The sequence below is a fragment of the Tiliqua scincoides genome, chromosome 1 (genome assembly GCF_035046505.1).
Source record: "Tiliqua scincoides isolate rTilSci1 chromosome 1, rTilSci1.hap2, whole genome shotgun sequence".
NCBI classification, from domain to species: domain Eukaryota; kingdom Metazoa; phylum Chordata; class Lepidosauria; order Squamata; family Scincidae; genus Tiliqua; species Tiliqua scincoides.
The window spans coordinates 51,812,661-51,830,547 of record NC_089821.1 but is presented as its reverse complement, the minus strand read 5'-3'; the positions used below and the strand labels follow the sequence as shown (position 1 = coordinate 51,830,547).

At 41.0% G+C, this 17,887-nt stretch overlaps 1 protein-coding gene across 9 annotated transcripts in view; it reads left to right on the top strand.

Annotated features, from left to right (window-relative positions):
- The window catches only part of PLEKHA7 (pleckstrin homology domain containing A7), a 224,400-nt gene that overhangs the window by 158,257 nt on the left and 48,256 nt on the right, over nucleotides 1–17,887 (top strand). For all 9 annotated transcript variants that reach the window (XM_066640650.1, XM_066640642.1, XM_066640633.1 and 6 more), the window contains 4 exons: nucleotides 306–779; nucleotides 5,510–6,029; nucleotides 6,410–6,496; nucleotides 10,656–10,709. In XM_066640650.1, coding sequence (XP_066496747.1) covers nucleotides 306–779; nucleotides 5,510–6,029; nucleotides 6,410–6,496; nucleotides 10,656–10,709 — 1,135 coding nt within the window. The remainder of the gene's footprint in view (nucleotides 1–305; nucleotides 780–5,509; nucleotides 6,030–6,409; nucleotides 6,497–10,655; nucleotides 10,710–17,887) is intronic.

Sequence of the window (17,887 nt, the reverse complement as noted above, 5' to 3'; positions counted from 1 at the left end):
CTTAAAGAGTATGATGTGTATTTTAAAAATTAATGTTAAAAGATATATTTAAATGTGTGCCTTTATAAGAAATGTAGAAAAGAGGAATAAATAAATGAGCTGCAGGTGGCTGAATTCCTATTTCATTTTCTCACTATTCACTTTGAAGCATCAATGCAAATGCACATGAGAAGAGGGCCATTGCCCCCTTTATTGATGCCTTTCAACAATCAAAGGCTGTTTGAGTACTTTAGAAAAGCTGACCAGATCTTTTATTTTGACCCAGTCTAAATAGAATACTGATTTTAGTGTATTTTTTTAATTAGAGAAGCAGAGAAGATAGATCAACAAGCTGTTCCTCAAGTCAATCACATGAATGCCTGCAAAGAATGTGCAAAGTTGGGATCTGCTGATGCAAAAGGAAGTTATAGAAAATCACCTGAAAGCTCTGGCTATGATAAGCAAGATACGAAGAAAGCTAGAGAAGATGAGCGCTATGCTGTCAAAAAGGACACTATGCAATCAAAAAGGGAGAAATCTAAACATCCGTTGACATCAGAGGTTGGCACACTGAATTTGGAGTTAACTGTATCTCGGTCCCAGGCAGCTCAGCCTGTTGAGAAGAATGGAACACTTTCCAATTCATTAAATACAAGCCCTGGCCCAGTGGAGCAGAATGGTATCAGTTTGTATAAGCAAGGATTTGTTTCCAGACCAAATCAAGAGAAGCAGAAACAAAGGAAAAACAACATGGCTCACATAGAGCACTGGGTAAAAGCCCAAAAAGGAGATTCAAAGAGGTCAGTAAAAAAATTAGAATGAGTTTTTCTGATGCTGCAAATTGACATACAGTGTATGTGATAATTTGGTTTTCTCTCCTAGAAATGCTTATCATTCCAATAATGCATGACTTCCTGTCTCTGTTCTCAGAAGGCAGAATAAAGAATTTCTGTGACTGGATAAGGAATTGTTTTCTTCTTCACATTATTAGTTGCTTCTTTGCATCAAGTGCACAGAAGTTGACTGGTCAATATATGTCTTCCTGACAAGTGCTTTGATCTGCAGTATTTCTTTATTCTGTAGGAGCAGGATGTTTGTTTCAGCTTCATTGGGGATGTTCTTTTCTACCTTGACTGTCATAACATCTTCTCAGAATCCTGAGTTGTATTCTTTTTTCAGGCACCTTATTGACATTGCAGAGAGGTGAGCAGAGGGGCCCACCTTTTACCACATCTGAGAGTTTCTGTCAAAACCAGGGAGTCTTCAGGTCAGACTCTAAAGTGTTCCTGAGGAGAAGTATAAGCTGATTTTCTCCTTGCTTGCTCTTTTGGGTGTTTATATAGGAAGGTTCCATGTGCAGCTGAACTGTGCTCTCAAAGGTCAGAGAGAGATGCATACACACAAAATGCTTGATTTTTTTTTTAAATGATTCCATTAATGGAAGGAATATCCAGATGTGTTCTCAGGCTGATGATTTTCTCTCTGCTTGACAGGAATTTTGATTGCTGTGGGGCAAGAGCAAGTTCCCTAAGGCAAACATTGCCTAGTGGTGCTAGAGTACAGTATATTCCTCTGCTTTTAGCAACAACAACAACAACAGTATTTATATACCGCTTTTCAACAAAAAGTTCACAAAGTGGTTTACAGAGAAAATCGAATATCTAATGGCTCCCTGTCCCAGAAGGGCTCACAATCTAAAAAGATGCAACACCAGCAGACAGCCACTAGAAAAGACACTGCTGGGGTGAGGTGGGCCAGTTACTCTCCCCCTGCTAAATAAAAGAGGAGCATCCACTTGAAAAAGCGCCTCTTCTAGCAGGCGCATCTAACCAAATCTTGCCTCTTCCATTTGGTTTTACAGTACTATCAACCTAGTAATAGAAGACAACAGTGAGTGTTTACTCAGATGCCAAAACAACAAAAAGACATGAGTGGTATCTTTGTGAGTCTTTTGGACTCTAGATAGGAGAGACCCAGCAGATATTGAGTTACCCACACAATAAAGTCCCCAGAAGGTTCCTTAGCACTCCTCAGTGGTAAAACAAAGGTGAACCTACTTGTAAATCACTTCTTAGAGACTTTGTGGATACCCTGATCAATCAAATCCAAGAATAGGATAAGGCTGGATCCAAACCTGGTTAGGTCCTGCACAAGAAAGCACAGGAGAAAAATGAAAAAAGACTATCAATGCAAGAATTTTTTCAGATTACAGTAAGCATAATGCAGTCCTCACAATTCAGGTCACTCCCAATTATGATAATGCTAACAACTGGTTGTGTTCTTTTTTCATTTCATCAACTTTTCTCTATAGTAAAGATAAAATAATTGGGTCTGACTATCCTTCATTCATATAGCAAACTATCCAGTATAATATGCGATGTCATGAAGGTCTTCCCAGCCAAAATCCAATTTGAGCTTTTTAGATTTTGCTTGCTTAGCACTTTGTATAGTAGAGTAATTCATCTAGATGATTTGTTTTCCACAGCCTAGGCTGCAAAATGTCATATCTGTATGCTGTACCTGTTTTTCCATCACAGACCATGATGCACTTGAATGATAAATGATAAAATACAGTAATGATTGGATAAATGCTTTGAGCTAGGGTGAAAAGTTTGATACCACTGTAAAACAGAAGTATTGTCTGTACTGATACTTACAGCCCAATACTAATATACACCCCTGCCAATACAGCAATACCAATATCCTGCCAAGGGGGGGCAGTCCCAAGGGCCTTCTAAAGAAACTTTTGTTCCCCAACAACCATAAGGGAACTTTTTGGGATCCACCCTCTCCCTCCCTATTCTTCCCCCCTGTCCATTGCCTCCTTCCCACAACAGTTTCCCTACCTAAGCACAGGTGGTCTTCTGTGGCAGCATGCTGGGGCTACCAATGTTTGTGGCACATCCTCGAAATGGCCCCTGGCATCACTCTGTTTATGATGTTATAAAGGAATGTATGCATTTACAACATTGCAAAGCCACATTAGGATTGGGTCCTTGTTGTAAACAGGGTTTGTTGATTACTGGTGCCTATAATCTTGAACACCACAGAACTTAGCAGTCACAGCCTATGTTACTGTCATCCTACAATATGAAGTACCAAACATACATTTCTCAGGATATGAGCCCTGATTAAGAGGACTATTTGGTAAGCACTTTGTGTACAGTGAAGCACCTGCTTTTATTTATAAGACAAACACACACTAATAGAAATTGTGGATGATTCAAAGAACTTCAACAGAATAAAAATAGCCACTAGCAATGTTTCACAAACTTATGCAGAAAATTTTTCACAGTGCGTAGTTGTAGGTTCCATTGCAGTTCTCATGCTCTTGGGTGTGCAAGTTTTTGCACAACTTTTTTTGCAAACAGAAGTGTCCCTTTGGATTTAGAATCACTTTTCTCACATAGTGCCTTTGCATGAGGTATACAACAGCCATTCCTTCAGTTGAAGATGCATTCTTCATGTGGAACGGTACGTTGGATACAGTCAAATGGGTTTGACCATTCCCAACTAAGCATACTCATTATAAGAGAGTGTCCTGTCATGCTCAGGATAAAAGATTTATCCATCTGACATTTCTGGTAGAGTCTGTGAGTCTCCAGTTTTGGAAACCTTTGTAAGTCAGGAAGCCAGTCGTTCAGTCCCCCCACCCAGTACACAGTTGGACTACTGGAACTCTCTTGTCACAGGAAAGTATTTGGGCAGATGGGTGGAGGAAAGGAGGGTGTCTGCTCTTGGATGCTTTGAAGTGTACATGGAAAGGAATTCAATGAAGCAAAAATCTTGGCAAAACTAGAACTATGTCACTGGCCATCATACCTTAAGGAACAACAGTGATTCTCACATAATACACAGGCTGGTAAATTGTTAGATTGTACCCAAAATTTGAACTGAAGAAGGTGTTAAAAGAGAAACTATTCAGATTTCCATCATGAACTTAGTCTTAGAGTCCTCTTAAAAGAGGAAAGTGAGTGGTACCTCATTATCTTTGCTTTTCTCAACTGCTCCACTCAGCCATAACTTACCATAACTACCCTGAACAGACCCCAACTTTAATTGTTGTTTTCTGGGGGTTATTTCTGGGGCGATCAGCATGCTTGTTCTATCTTAACTTTACTCTCTGTGTGGCTGCTTTCAGGGCAAGAGTCCATACTGCCCACATATACTGTCTTGGATGACATTCAAATGTTATACGTCCTTGCTTTCTTTGTTCCAGACAAAAAATGAGAATATTTCTTTGAATGCTAACTTTGGCAGAAACCCCAGTAGAGTCACTTGATGCATAAATCGGTAACTTTCTAATTGTGCAAAATTTGAAACTACTTATGAGGCATGATGATTTCCTGTTAAATTGACTTGTCAGGCTTTGAGCTACTTTTGACTTGAACCATAATCAATCATCTTGTCATGAAACCAGGTGGTAAAAGACACAATTTCACTTGAGGTGGAACCTCAAACAAATTACCTTGTTTGGTGGAAGGATGTCCTTTTAATATGGTAATCCCTAAGGACATGGATAGTTTACTAACCATCCAAGATATCAGACCAGAACTTGTTTGATATCCTGACTTGTGGTTAGAATAAACTCTGATTCATAGGGTTTAGACATGATGACAGATCAGGTTTGTCTGAAATGATAAACAGAAGCTGCTGATCTCTTCTCTTCATGAGCAAGCATGAGGTTTATGCTAGTAATGGTAAGCCATGATTTAGTGTAAGGTCTGACCCTCCCTCTGTGTGTGTGTGTGTGTGTGTGTGTGTGTGTGTGTGTGTGTGTGTGTGTGTGTGTGTGTGTGTGTGTGTGTGTGAACTAAACATATGAATTGAAAAACAATTTCTCTTTCTAGTTATTAAGATGATTATTTTCTTCTGGATAAAAGAATTCTATTTGTTGACTGGTGTACCCTACCACCTAGTGGCCAACATCTTGCTAAGAAAAATATAGACCAAAATGTTTCATAGTGGCACCTTAGGTGGGAGCCAGACAGTAGTTTTTAATAGAATAGAAAGTGACCTAAAATCGGCATGGCTTCCCATGGCTTCCTATCATGTTTTTGACCCATTTTTAACTTTGGTTATCACATCTTGAAATATTTTGAACAATACAAAAATCTGCAATATCCATTTACCAGAAAGTCGGGTGAGTACAGATAATGTGATGGGAGATCACTTTTTCAAATCACCTTCAACTTGATGAAAAAACTGTAATCTATTTCCAGCCTTCAAGCTAACTGGTTGCTGTGGCCAGTAAGATACTGCATTTACTTCTTTTGGGGCCCAATCCTATTCAGTTTTCCAGTGCCCATGTAGCCCCAAGGTAAGAGAACATTTTATGTAGTGGGGCTTCTGTGATTACCTCACCACCACCACAGGATGCAGCACATGTCCCAATGGCAGGGCTGCATCAGTTTTGGAAAGTTAGTTAGGATTGGGCACCTAGTTAAATAAATCCCTTCCAATGTTAGGTTTTGTGAAGAACTGACTACCTGCATATTAATTTAATATCTAATTATTTTTTCTCTCACAGTCATACATCTGATCAAACTCTTATTCACCAAGTACCCAGTCATTCTATATCCTTTCCTGAGAATTATCATACCTTGCCAAAGAACACCAGGCAGCCTTCAGGAAGTTCACCTCCCCCAAATCGGAATTTACCTAGTGACTACAAGTACGCTCAAGACCGAGTTAGTCATTTGAAGATGTCCCATGATGAAAGGAAAGCTAACAAAGATGGTACTGTATGGCAGCTGTATGAGTGGCAACAGAGACAACAGTTTAAACATGGCAGTCCGACAGCCCCTATTTATGGAGGTTCTCCGGACTTTACAGAACATAGAAAGGGAAGAAGTTCACTAGAAGTTCCACGTTCAGTTTCTGTTCCTCCATCTCCTTCTGATATACCTCCACCAGGACCCCCTAAAATATTTCCACCCAGAAGACCACACACTCCTGCAGAAAGAGTCACTGTCAAACCATCTGATAGGCATATGATAGATGTTCCTTTTGCTGGGTCACCAAGGAAGGTTCAAAACCATATTATAAAGGTGAGTAAATTGTATTGCTTCATTTTTACTGATATACTTTAAAGTTTTGGATTGTTAATTACCTGTTAAATAAACAGTGTTCTATGTAATGTTTTTTTGAAATTAGTAAAAAATATATACTTTATAGTTGTGTAATTTATTCAAAGTATATCCTTCAAGGTAGTATAAATGATCAAATTAGTTGGAAATTAGCATGTTTTACCTGTTAGAAGAACCAATTAGTATGCCTAATTGTTTAGGAAATATTTGGTCTCAATAGGAAATTTGGTTCCAGTCATCCTACTCTGATGCAACAACTAGGAATTGTAAATTTTATGGGTTTAATAAGTCTAAAATATATGACTGCACTTGAAGTTAATGTTGCTTTTCAATTTGTGTAGAATTCTGCGCACGTAGATAGGCGCTCCATGCCTGCAATGGGATATATGACCCATACTGTAAGTGCTCCAAGTTTGCATGGGAAATCGGTAAGTGCAAGCATTTTCAATTTCCTTCCCCTTCTATGTACCAGCTGATTCTTTTAGAACTTCTAAGGATGTCTGAGACCAAAGCATTCTTTATTGATTTTTCATGCCTTGTTAACAGAGTCAGGTAACATGACTTCCTGGCTTTAAATGTATTCTGCATTCAATGGCTATTGAGGTAACTATGGGCTGAAATGTTTACTATAGTGAGGAGAGAGGTTGGTCCTGCTTTACTTTTATGTGTTCTAACATTTGACAAATTCAATATTCCAGCCAAAAACAAAAATATGCAATAGTTGATTAATTGTATCAAATAAACACTTTCTGGGCACCTTTAGGTGAAGAATATAGCTACAATGACTCTCCCTGAAAACTGCTAATTACCTCTTTGCAATGTGTCCAAATACCTACAGCCTGAAGAGCTAACATTGCTTCTCATTCGATTAAGGAGACATCAGGCTAAGTTGGCTAGTATACGAAATTACACAATCGCCCAATTACTACAGCACTTGCCAACTAATTCTACCTATCAGGTTAGCTGCTGATTGGATTATCTGTGCTGTATATGATAGTCTGTGACACTGCAAGTGCTTCAGTGGTGCCATGCTTGGGTCTGTGTTTCTTGCCCTTCTTATGTTCCAGTTCCTGAATCATTCATAGTTTTATTTGCTCTGGCATGTGTTGGAGATTATAAGCATATTTAAGCTGCAGGATGCTGTTGCATATGAATAATTGCTTTTTGAATATTGTTTTGCTTCAGTGTTATTTTCGTGAATGTTGCCCTTTTAAAAAAAAATATGCTTGAAAAAACAAGCTTACTCGTTTGCAGATGTTTTAATTCTGGCTGAAGAAAGTAAGTCTTTCTATTCCTTCATGATGGAAGTGGCTTACTTCACACATCCTGCTTGTTTTTTCTCCTTCAAACTGAGATACATTAACATGTATTATCTCAGCATTGTATCAGTTCCTCATGTATACATTAGCTTATCATAGTCTAGTTGTCCTTTTTCATTGCTGACCAATTGAACAATCAAAAGGGTGTGTGTAACAATAATGCTTCTTTAATAAATCACTGCAGTAATAGTTCTTGTGAGGTTGAAGATTTGTTCTGGAAAGGCAACTACTCACTGTGCGAAACTGTACTATAGAATACACTGTTAATCTGATGAACAGGAAATGAGAGATCATTGGCCCAAAATGCGTTGCTCCCATTAGCCAGAATAGCTGTTAACCATGCCAAGATAAAGAGTGCTATAACAAATCAGCACTAAGGAAGCGGCATTATGGGAGGAAATACTGGACATATAGCAATGTAGTAAAGGAGCTTTAGTTTAGAACAGCGGTTCCCAAACTCCTACAGAGTTGTTGGGAACCCTGTAAGTCTTTGTGGGGACCAGCAATGGCACCACAGCTATCATAATGCCGCCACAGTCATGGGGCTTTTTTGCATTCCTGGGAGGTAGTACTGGCCTTTGGCAGGATGCAGAAGCTCACAGTCCCTTCTTATCTTTGCTTATCTCCAGTTGCAATCCAAACAGCATATAACTTCTGTCACAACCCACTTCTGGGTTACGATCACAAAACTGGAAGTCGGTTGCAATTGAACATAAGAGCTGATAGGAGCAGCAGGGAGACCTGCAGAGGAGCTACGAGCCCCCTGCACCCTGCCAAAGAGTAGCACTACCCCCCAAGTATGTGAAGAAGCTCCTTGGTCATGGCAGTGGCATGATCACTGCAACACCATCACTGCAGGGCCACTTCCCCTTAAGGGGTAAAGCCCTGCTTCTGGTTCCCCTGGTGGGCCCCCACCCACCAGTTTGGGAACCACTGGTTTAGAACATTACTCAATCATGATATTAAGATCTCTCACAGAGAAAAAAAATGGTATCCATTCCTGAATAGTTGAACTAAATAATCAAAACTAAAACCTGACTGATTAGTCACTCGTGATTTTCTGTTTTTTGCCCACGTATATTAATATATATTAATATATATGCAAGACATAATTAATGCATAATATGTAGAACAGCATTTCTTAACCAGTGCTACTCATACCAACAGTGGTACCTGAGGCGGTGTCCAGTGGTACTCATGGGATCCCAGATCCCTGCCACCAGGCAATGTGAACAGCAACGCAATGCAACAAACAGTTGAAGGAGGCAGTGGTGTTCCTGGGGGTCCCCGTGCCCGGGGCAACCCCCAGAATTCCACCCCCACCCCATTTCGACCCCTCTTCTCCACCCCCCATGCATGTGACCCGGAAGTAATTGCGGTGACATCATCATCATCATCATCGCAATTACTTCCACGCAGCTGCCTCCACCGTTCCACCTTTGAAAACAAGGGGGAGGCAGCCAAGGTACCCACGGAGCCTTCCGTGCCGCGGGGGTCTTCATGGCAGCGGTCTGGGGCTGCTCCCAGCGGCCCGAGACTGCTGCAGTGGAGACCTCTGTGCAGCTTGTGCAGAGGCTCCATGGGGGCCGGAAGGCAGTGTGCATCCGCTCCGACGTCGGGGGCGCGCACCACTTCCGCTCCGCCCCTGAGGCACGAGATGGGTGCCCTAGAGCGTAAGTGCCTCTCTAGGGCGCCTGTCTCCTATCCTCTTATAAAGGAGGAGGGGAGGGGTGACTCAGTCCACTGAGTCCACTCAGGACTAACTCAATCCACTGAGGGGAGGGGAGGGGTGGCTCAGAGAGCAAGCTACCTCTCTGCAGCGCTCCTGGGCACTCCTCCTGACAGGGGCGGGGGCAGGGCGAGGCTCCGAGGCGCCTCTGGAGGGTCGGCGCCCGGGGCATTTGCCCCACTTGCCCCTCCTAGGTACACCAGTGATTTGGCTAAGTGGGCAGAACTCCAGCATGCACTTTTCGTACACTCAAAAAAGCCCTTGCATCTGCCCTAAGCCTATAACCAGTGTCTGTTGCGTTGCATCTGCCTCCCAATCCAAAAGTATCTGGTAATGACATCATTACCAATAGGTACTTCCAATAGGTGGACCATGGAAAGTGGTACAATGGGGAACAAACATTGTGAAATGCTGATATAGAATATTTTCATTATCCAAAAATGTGTAGGGCAAAGTGCAGAAATTTCAAGCTATCGTATTGGAGTAGGCTTCCCTCACTGTAGTATCACTAATTCTTAGTGTCACGTATTTTCTTACAGTGTTTTAGAAGCAATTAAATTAAGAAATTCAATTTGTTTCGCTATACCTTGCTATGAATGTCATATGTAAGGGCACATTGAATACCAGTTGCACACATTTCCATAAATCGCTGCAGTGTATAAAGAGCAGCATTATTATAGGTCAGGCAATTAAAAGTTCAGTTTTATATAGTTTTATTATAGCTACTAGCTAGGTGACAGTTAAACAAAGGAATTTGCATGATATATTCCAATAGGGAACCCAGGTGGTTGAGTGCCTATCGGATTGCAAGCAAAGTGGGACCATGCCAAACGTAGTTTCTATGTATTTAGGCAGAAGGACATGCACCTGTAAATTAAAAGAAGAAAGTAAGGGTGAAAAAAACTCTGAAAACACCCTGAAGCAGATAGTCTTCTTTGTTGCCCGCAAGGACCATATAATGTTGAGATGGTAGTGGGGGGACCATCAATAAGAATATGGAGAGAGGGATGGATTTTGCCTCCTTGAGTATATAACAGCTGGATGTATTAGGATTGGGGAGATGCAACATTGTGTTCCCTATGACTGATGTTTGTGTGAAAATGGTAAATACGTTACAAAAAGTAAACTATGAAAAGGAGTATCATTCCATCAATAAATAAAGTTAAATAAGGTGAGTTAAACAAGAATGGTATCATCTTACTCTTAAAAGTATCTTCGTCTTTTAAAATAATTTATGGTGTACAGGTGGTTTTTATAACTTTTATGATATACCTATACATTTGCCTAATATAAGGAATGGAAAAGAATTTTGCTATCTTAATTTAGAGGGTGATGGAGGTGATGCATTGCCATTGATGCACTTTTGTTCGTTCTTCATTCAGCCATAAACATCAGTGTGCTGATGCTTAAGAACATTCCTAGTTGACTAGTTTCTTTTATGTGCTTTTGCACAAGTTTCCAGAAGTCCTTGCCAGTTAGTCAGAGAGTACAATATGCAGTATATTGCTGTTTATTCTTTTTGTGTCCTTCCATTTGCAGGCTGATGATACCTACATCCAGCTAAAGAAAGACCTAGAATATCTGGATCTAAAGGTAACACATATCTATAGAAAGCACAATTCCAGTAATTTAATCATTGTGTCTGTACAAATGACACAAGAAGAAATAAGAATTCAAATTATGAATGTCAGCAGTGTAACTAAGTGCAGTAAGGAAAAAATATGAATACTAGCAGCGACATTAACAGTCTAATCCTATCTAAATCTTTGTGTAGCAGTGCAGAGATGTTGGCACAGCTTCCACTGCATACCGTGGCGGGAGGGGGGTACTAGAGATCTCCTTGGGGTAAAGAGAGCATTTGTTCCCTTGCCCTGGAGTAATCCCCAGCAACCTCTGTGGGGCAATTCAGACCTGCAGGTCTTCATTGTTCCATGCAGGTGGAACAGGCCTGCGAAGGGGATTTGGATAAGAACATGTGCCTCTATCTCTGAACCTGCCCCTCCCATCCCAATACACTCACCCCCCATCCCATCTCCTCCCGTTCTACCCCCCTGTGCTGGACTTACCTGTTCCAGCGGGCCTCCCAAGGTTCACTGACGAACTCAGGAGAAGGCTTCAGCCTTCCCACTGGCATGCCAGCTGCTGTTGCTGCCACAAAGCACTTTACAGCTGCCACAAAGAACTTTAAAGCTGCCTGCACTGGTGGAACGCACAAGTTACAAGTGTAAAAGAAGCACCAATCTGGCCTATATTTTTGTTATCATTATGTTCTACTGATGTCTGATACCGTTCAAGATTTTGTGTGGTGAAGGGAATCAAATTTAAGTGTAGTAATTAACATGATGTGGGCTTAATACAGACAATGTGACTAATGTTCTTATCTTAATGTCTCCAACATGAGAAGACTGAGGCACAAAGCTTTCTCTTTTGCCTCAGTTTTCCATTGGGGTATGTTTCAGAGGCTGGACTTCCTACAACACTAAGGAGTCCCTTTTGGATTAAATGTTGTGATTCATTGTGTCAGCATAACAGATTTGTAGCACCTTGAGGTTGGAAGATGCAGATGCCCTCAGAAGTTCATTACTAAGAAAAACAAAGGGGAAATCTTTCACAATGTTGCCACTGGTTCCTGAATTATAATTAAGGGATAGTTAAGTGTTGTGTCAGACATATGCACAAGGAGCAAGTTGCTAGAGTCAGGTACAGTGGCCTGAGCAGACCAACAAAAATGTACACAGTGAGGAAACTCTTCTCCTTGATCCAGCACCCTTTCTTATGCAAAATCTTTTGCTACCTGCCTTTCCCCTACCTGCTGCTTGGAACTGTGGTAAAGGGGGTATCTGTGGAGCTTAATTCCCCCTGCCTAATTTGTATCTTCCTTTCCTTCTTTAGAGCGTTTTTGTCCTCATGACCTCTTTCTTGCTGATGCTATGCATTTGCGGGGAGGGGGGGTCTCTCTTGGATTTGCAAAGGTGAGGTCAGGCTCACGCTCCTTGCATGGTTTTCTCAGGGAGAGAGCGAGAGAGAGCACAAAAAGCAATGCACCAAGTGTTGAAGGCTGTAGGAGCAGCCTGTCCTTAACAGCTCCATCGTCACATTCTCTATTTCTAGCCAGTGGAACACATAGTAGCACACAAGAAAAAGAAACTCACGCGTGTACAGACATGCATTTTGCAAGGGGAAAAATGCTTGCAGTGTCCGCTGCTCTGCCATCTGGGGTTCTATAGTTCTTCCAGTTTGAGCATCCCTTTACCCATTTTTTTTTCTTGATCAGGTAAAAGACCTTGACTGCAGCTACTGTTCTTCCTTTTGAAGTGCTGCCCAAGATCTCCTAAATTTAGGAATCAAGGTTAATCTGTTAGGTTGCTTTTTGAGATTGGATGTTGTTGCTTTTCTCCCTCTTCTAGCTCTTTAGGCTAGGTCAACTGATTATAAATGCATAATCCATCCACCCCCCCCATTCAATGTCCATCAAGGGCCAGTAATATGCTTAGCCAGTTTAAAGCTTGCAGTGCCACTGATGCAGTTTCCACTGCATGCTATGGGCTGGCCAGGGACCAGGTTACCCAGAAGAGATGAGCAAAGACTTTTTTTTACTTACTTGCCTATAAGTCTCCTTGTTCACATCGGGTTCTCTCAGCTCTTTGACTGGCATAAGTCTGAAGAGCCTCTAGCAGGTCCAATCTGGGAAAGGGGAATTAATATCTGATGTGTGCAGCTGCCACCACCTAAACCGGAACTACCAACTCCTCTACCAACTTATCTGTTCTGACTGAGGTTCATTGTTGCCAGCACAGGGCTTACTGTCTCCTGTGCCATTGTTAACGAGCCACAATGGAGCAACTGTGGCAACAATAGTCCGAGCTTTACACTGGCAGGACATGAGTTCTGCTAGCATGTCCTTGATAAGATTGGGCCATTAGCCTGGCAATTTTGTCAGGTGTCCGTCATGCAACATGGTAGGGCCTTCCTTTGGTCAGCAACAATAAAACTCTGTCTTGGTTCCTGGAGAAAAATAAAGACAAATTCAGATTTATTAACTGTAAGAAAGAGATATACAAACATTTCCCACTTATCTGCCATTTGGCAGGAATTTTGTTACAAAATGGTTCAGTCAAGGGCTTGTTTATTTCCCACATTTCAGCCAGGACAAGCTTCCAAAGCGATTTACAATTTAAATAAAAATTGAAATGTACAATAAACGTGTGTAGGAGTCTAAAGGGAGTGGGCAGAAGGAGCTTCGCGTAGATGAAGGGGCTCATCCATGTCAAAGATGCAGCTTTTTTGTACTATCGTGCTGGTTTCAATTTATGCAATATGATACTTTGATTATCTAGACTAATTCTTAAACATAATGGCTGAACTAATTGTTTGATCATTAGTTGAACTGTCTACTTTTTATGACTGCAGTTCATATAATTCAACATAAAACAACTTGAAGCAAAACTCAATCAAGACAAGCAGCAGCATGCGTAAAAAAAAAACTGCATTATATCAGTTCTCAGACTTTTTAGAGGCCCTAGAGCCTGCTGCCTGACTTACAGCCTCACCTTTTGGGATTTATAATGGTGATTGGGCAGCAGTGCTCTCCCACAATAGCAGCCTGTTTAACCTTCAGTGCACATAGCCTAATCTGTCTTGTCAGTTTTGTGAGCCACCAAACATTGGGTTAGGACTTTCAGGTGGATCCCAGATCCACAGTTTGAGAACCCCACCCAACACCTGGCCGTCATCTGTTAAAATTCACAAACATACTAAGAAACTATAATTCACACATTTGCTGCATATAGTATACACAGAAGCAGTTGCTTATTAGTTAATCAAGTCACAGATTGATTGATTGATTAATTGATTGATTGATTAGACCAAGTGCTTAAAATGTTCCCCATTGGTGTCTGTACACTGCTGATGTCATTGACAATGGGGTCTGCAGACAGCCTCTGATCGTGTGCTGGGATGGTTCCATATATCTCTTCAGTTGATTCCTTTCAATATGGAAGCGGTGCACATTTTCTGCAGTGAAGTATGGATTGGAGCTCATTAAAATGTTTGTACATTTTTTGAGACATCCTATAGTAGATAAAGGTAGTAGAAGGAACAATTCAAAATTACCTGTCACCAAAAGTGTGTATAAACAAAATATATTTAATTTGGTGGCTAAAACATGAAATAGGTGCTACGTGCATGACTTAGGGGACACTGTCTTAGAAAATACCATTTCTGGTAACCTTCTTGTAGCTGGGCCTCTTAGGACAACTTCTGCAAAGAGTCAGGTACAGATGAGAGAAGGTAGCCCTTCCGATACCCTTGTCATAGACCACATAAGTCAGGGGTGCCCAAACCCCGGCCCGGGGGCCATTTGCAGCCCTTGAGGCCTCTCAATGCGGCCCTCAGGGAGCCCCCAGCCTCCAATGAGCCTCTGGCCCTCCGGAGATTTGTTGAAGCCTGCAGTGGCCCAATGCAACTTCTCTCAGCGTGAGGGTGACTGTTTGGCCTATCGTGTGAGCTGTGGGATGAGGGCTCCCTCCACTGCTTGCTCTTTCACATCTGTGATGCAGCAGTGGCAGCAAAGGAAAGGCCAGCCTTGCTTTGTGCAAGGCCTTTTATAGGCATTGAGCTATTGCAAGACCCTCATTCATTCATATAAGTTCATCTTTAATATATTCATTTATGTAAACTTATGTAAATTTATTCCAATTTTAAATGTAAATTAATTCTCTCCCCCCCCCCCGGCCCCTGACACAGTGTCAGAGAGCTGATGTGGCCCTCCTGCCAAAAACTTTGGACACCCCTGACATAAGTCAATCCCAGTAATTTGAATTGTGACCAGAAACAAACCAAAAGCAAGTGAAAATGTTTAATTACTAGTATAATATAGTACAATTCAAAATGACAGATGTAATTGCAATACAGGTGTGCCCCTGTATCCACAGGGGTTCCATTCTGAAATCCTCCATGGTTAAATGAAACTGCGGATAGGAGGGAATGCCCCCCCCCCAAGCTCCAGAGGCAAGGAGAGCAGGGCTTCCCTAACTTCCAGAGCGGACGCATGGAGGGGGGTCGCAGGGGCCCCGCAGATCCAATCAGCGGATAAATGAAACTGCAGATACAGGATCCACAAATACGCCTCCCCAGTACTACTAATTAAGTGCAGTGAGTCACAGTTAGCAACTAACTGCTGTATAAAGTGTATTAAGACTGTGCAGGCCAGTTTCTTCTCTTCCCATAAACTGTTTTTCTTTTTACTTTTTAATTGACACCCTGACTTTCAAGAGCTTTCTTAGGTTTCTGAAGCTTACTGGGCCATTTTTGAAGATGTGTTTTTCTTTCGTTTTGCAAAGTTGTCTACTTATGCATTCCTAGGGAGCGCTCTGAATATGTATAAACTACTATCTTATTTTTGGGTGGGTGATGGGTTTTCATGTCCAAACTTATATGTACTCAACCACCTGATTTCAGTATTATATAGGACATCATCATTCCCTCAAGGTGAGGAGCAAACTAGGAAAGGTGTCATCTCTTTCTCCATTGTAGCTGTTTGTCAGAACGTACAACTTACCAAAAGAAAACTCTGAATATTTAATTACCCTAGCAATCCAAACAAAGCGCCATTTTGAAGGCTGTTCAGGCATTAGTGACCAGCCAGATTTGCATAAAGAAGCAGCCTGGAAGACCATATAGTAGTTCTACATATTTTTTCTTTAGAATCCCAGTTTGTATTCTGTGGTTACTGGAAGAGCAGTTCACCCAGACTTGAAAATTTATCAGTTATAGAAAATCACCAGTTATTAATCCCATGAACTCTTGCCCCTATCAACTCCTTCCTCCAGTTTTCAAGAAATGGGTGTTGATCAACCCTTTGTATGTATGTGCTGTGTGAGAATGGAGGGCAAAATTGCATCAAGGCAAAGTCATGCTATTACAACTGATTCTGTCAATATATTTTCCTATTATGTTGTTCATTGACTTCTGGTGTCAACTTTTCCTCTATAACAAAATATTTATTAAACTTTTGTTTGAAACAGATAAAAAATAATGGACCTCTGATCAACATGGTTTACAAAGTGCTAAAGAGCTCAGCACAAGGGTTACTGTCCAGTATAAATGTAAGAGTGCCTGTAGCTGAAACGTCACCATTCCATTGCTTTCTCCAATGGCAATCAGTGTTTCCAAAGCTAAGCTTTCACAGGTGTCTCATGGTATATGTACATATATACACCACAGCTTTCTGCAAGATATGTGTTTTTGGAGGCAGTGTGCAATATTGATGGCTGGCCTAGTAATGCTTGGTTTCATTTTCTCATGTGTTGGAAACTAGTGGTGGTGATTCCATTTCTATATTTATGAAAGTATGAAAGCATGCTAATTATATATTATGTTTCAATTTTTTGCTGCTTTGATAAATTAATTTTATATTACTGTACAAAACTGTTTTTATATGTTTTGTATTTTTTCCACTGTTCATTGTGTCTCTTCTAGCTTTCAGAAAGGTTCCCTTGCTTGCATATTTGTTGTTATACTAGTTGTTCATGCTCTGTTATGCCAATATCTAGTATTTCTCTATTTTTTGCTTATTATAGAAAGCTTTGAATTCACACAATATTCAAAATAGCACTTTTAAAACGTGTATTGTGCTGGATTGAATAGAACTAAACATGGATACTGCCAAAAGGCAATACACTCTCTTGTATTTGATGATCTGGCTTGCATTTTATCAGTTTACAATTGTGGGAACTTGAAGATGGAGCTGGGACAAATAGTCATGAATGGTAAATGGAACTAATAATAATACTAGTAACTCCTAGCATTTATATAGTGCTTTCTGAACATTCAAAGCAGTTCACATTTGTTATCTCCACAATCTTTGACACGTTTTTAGGAAGGTTAGCATTATTACATCTATTTTAGAGATACAGGGGTGATGCTGAGAGTGTGCCTTAGTGCCAAAGTATATGTGATGTTGAGTTCATCATTAAACCTCATGGGTTTAATTTTTCTTATGTGAATAACAGCAGCAGGCGAGAAAATCCAGATTGAGGGGGGTTTGATTCTTTGCCCCACCATGGACCAGTTCCTAATCAGGCTCCCGGTAGTGCTATTTGCTCAGTAGGAAAGCTACCATTGTTAAAGGACTGTGCCACAGCCCCGATCTGGACTGAACCTCTGTGACTGCTATCAATACAAAAAAGTAAACCTGTCATAACCCTAAACATGTAGTATGCATTTAGTATCATATTTGTGAATTTATGATACTTGCAAATTTATAGTTGAGATTATTTCCCAACACATAATACACTGCTCATTCTCTTTCTCATTCTCATTCTCATACACTGCTCATTCTCATTCTCTCATACACTGCCACTACACTGCATGAACTCTTGCCTGCTACGTCAAGAATTGAATAACATTTTAAAATCCTCTTGTGTAGACCACAAAATGGCAAATGGCAGCTGGTGGGTTGGATTTGGTTCCTAAGGTAATCTTGTGTCCACCCAAATTTTAATTGAAGTGTGGTAAAGTTTATCCGCTGTTCCACTTGTGAAGGAAAGAAAAATATATTCAGGTTTTAAAAAATAAGTACTTGGTAGTCTCTCGCTCTTGCATTTTGATGTAATGTGCATGAAGGATGTAAACATACATATGTAGAGGTAATGCTATGCCTAAGTGTAAGTGGGAAACACCATCTTTATTGGCTTGGAGTAGGGTACCTAGAGGACAGCCTTCTCCCCATGAATATACCCATGCCCTGGGGTCTTTGGGGAGGCACTCCT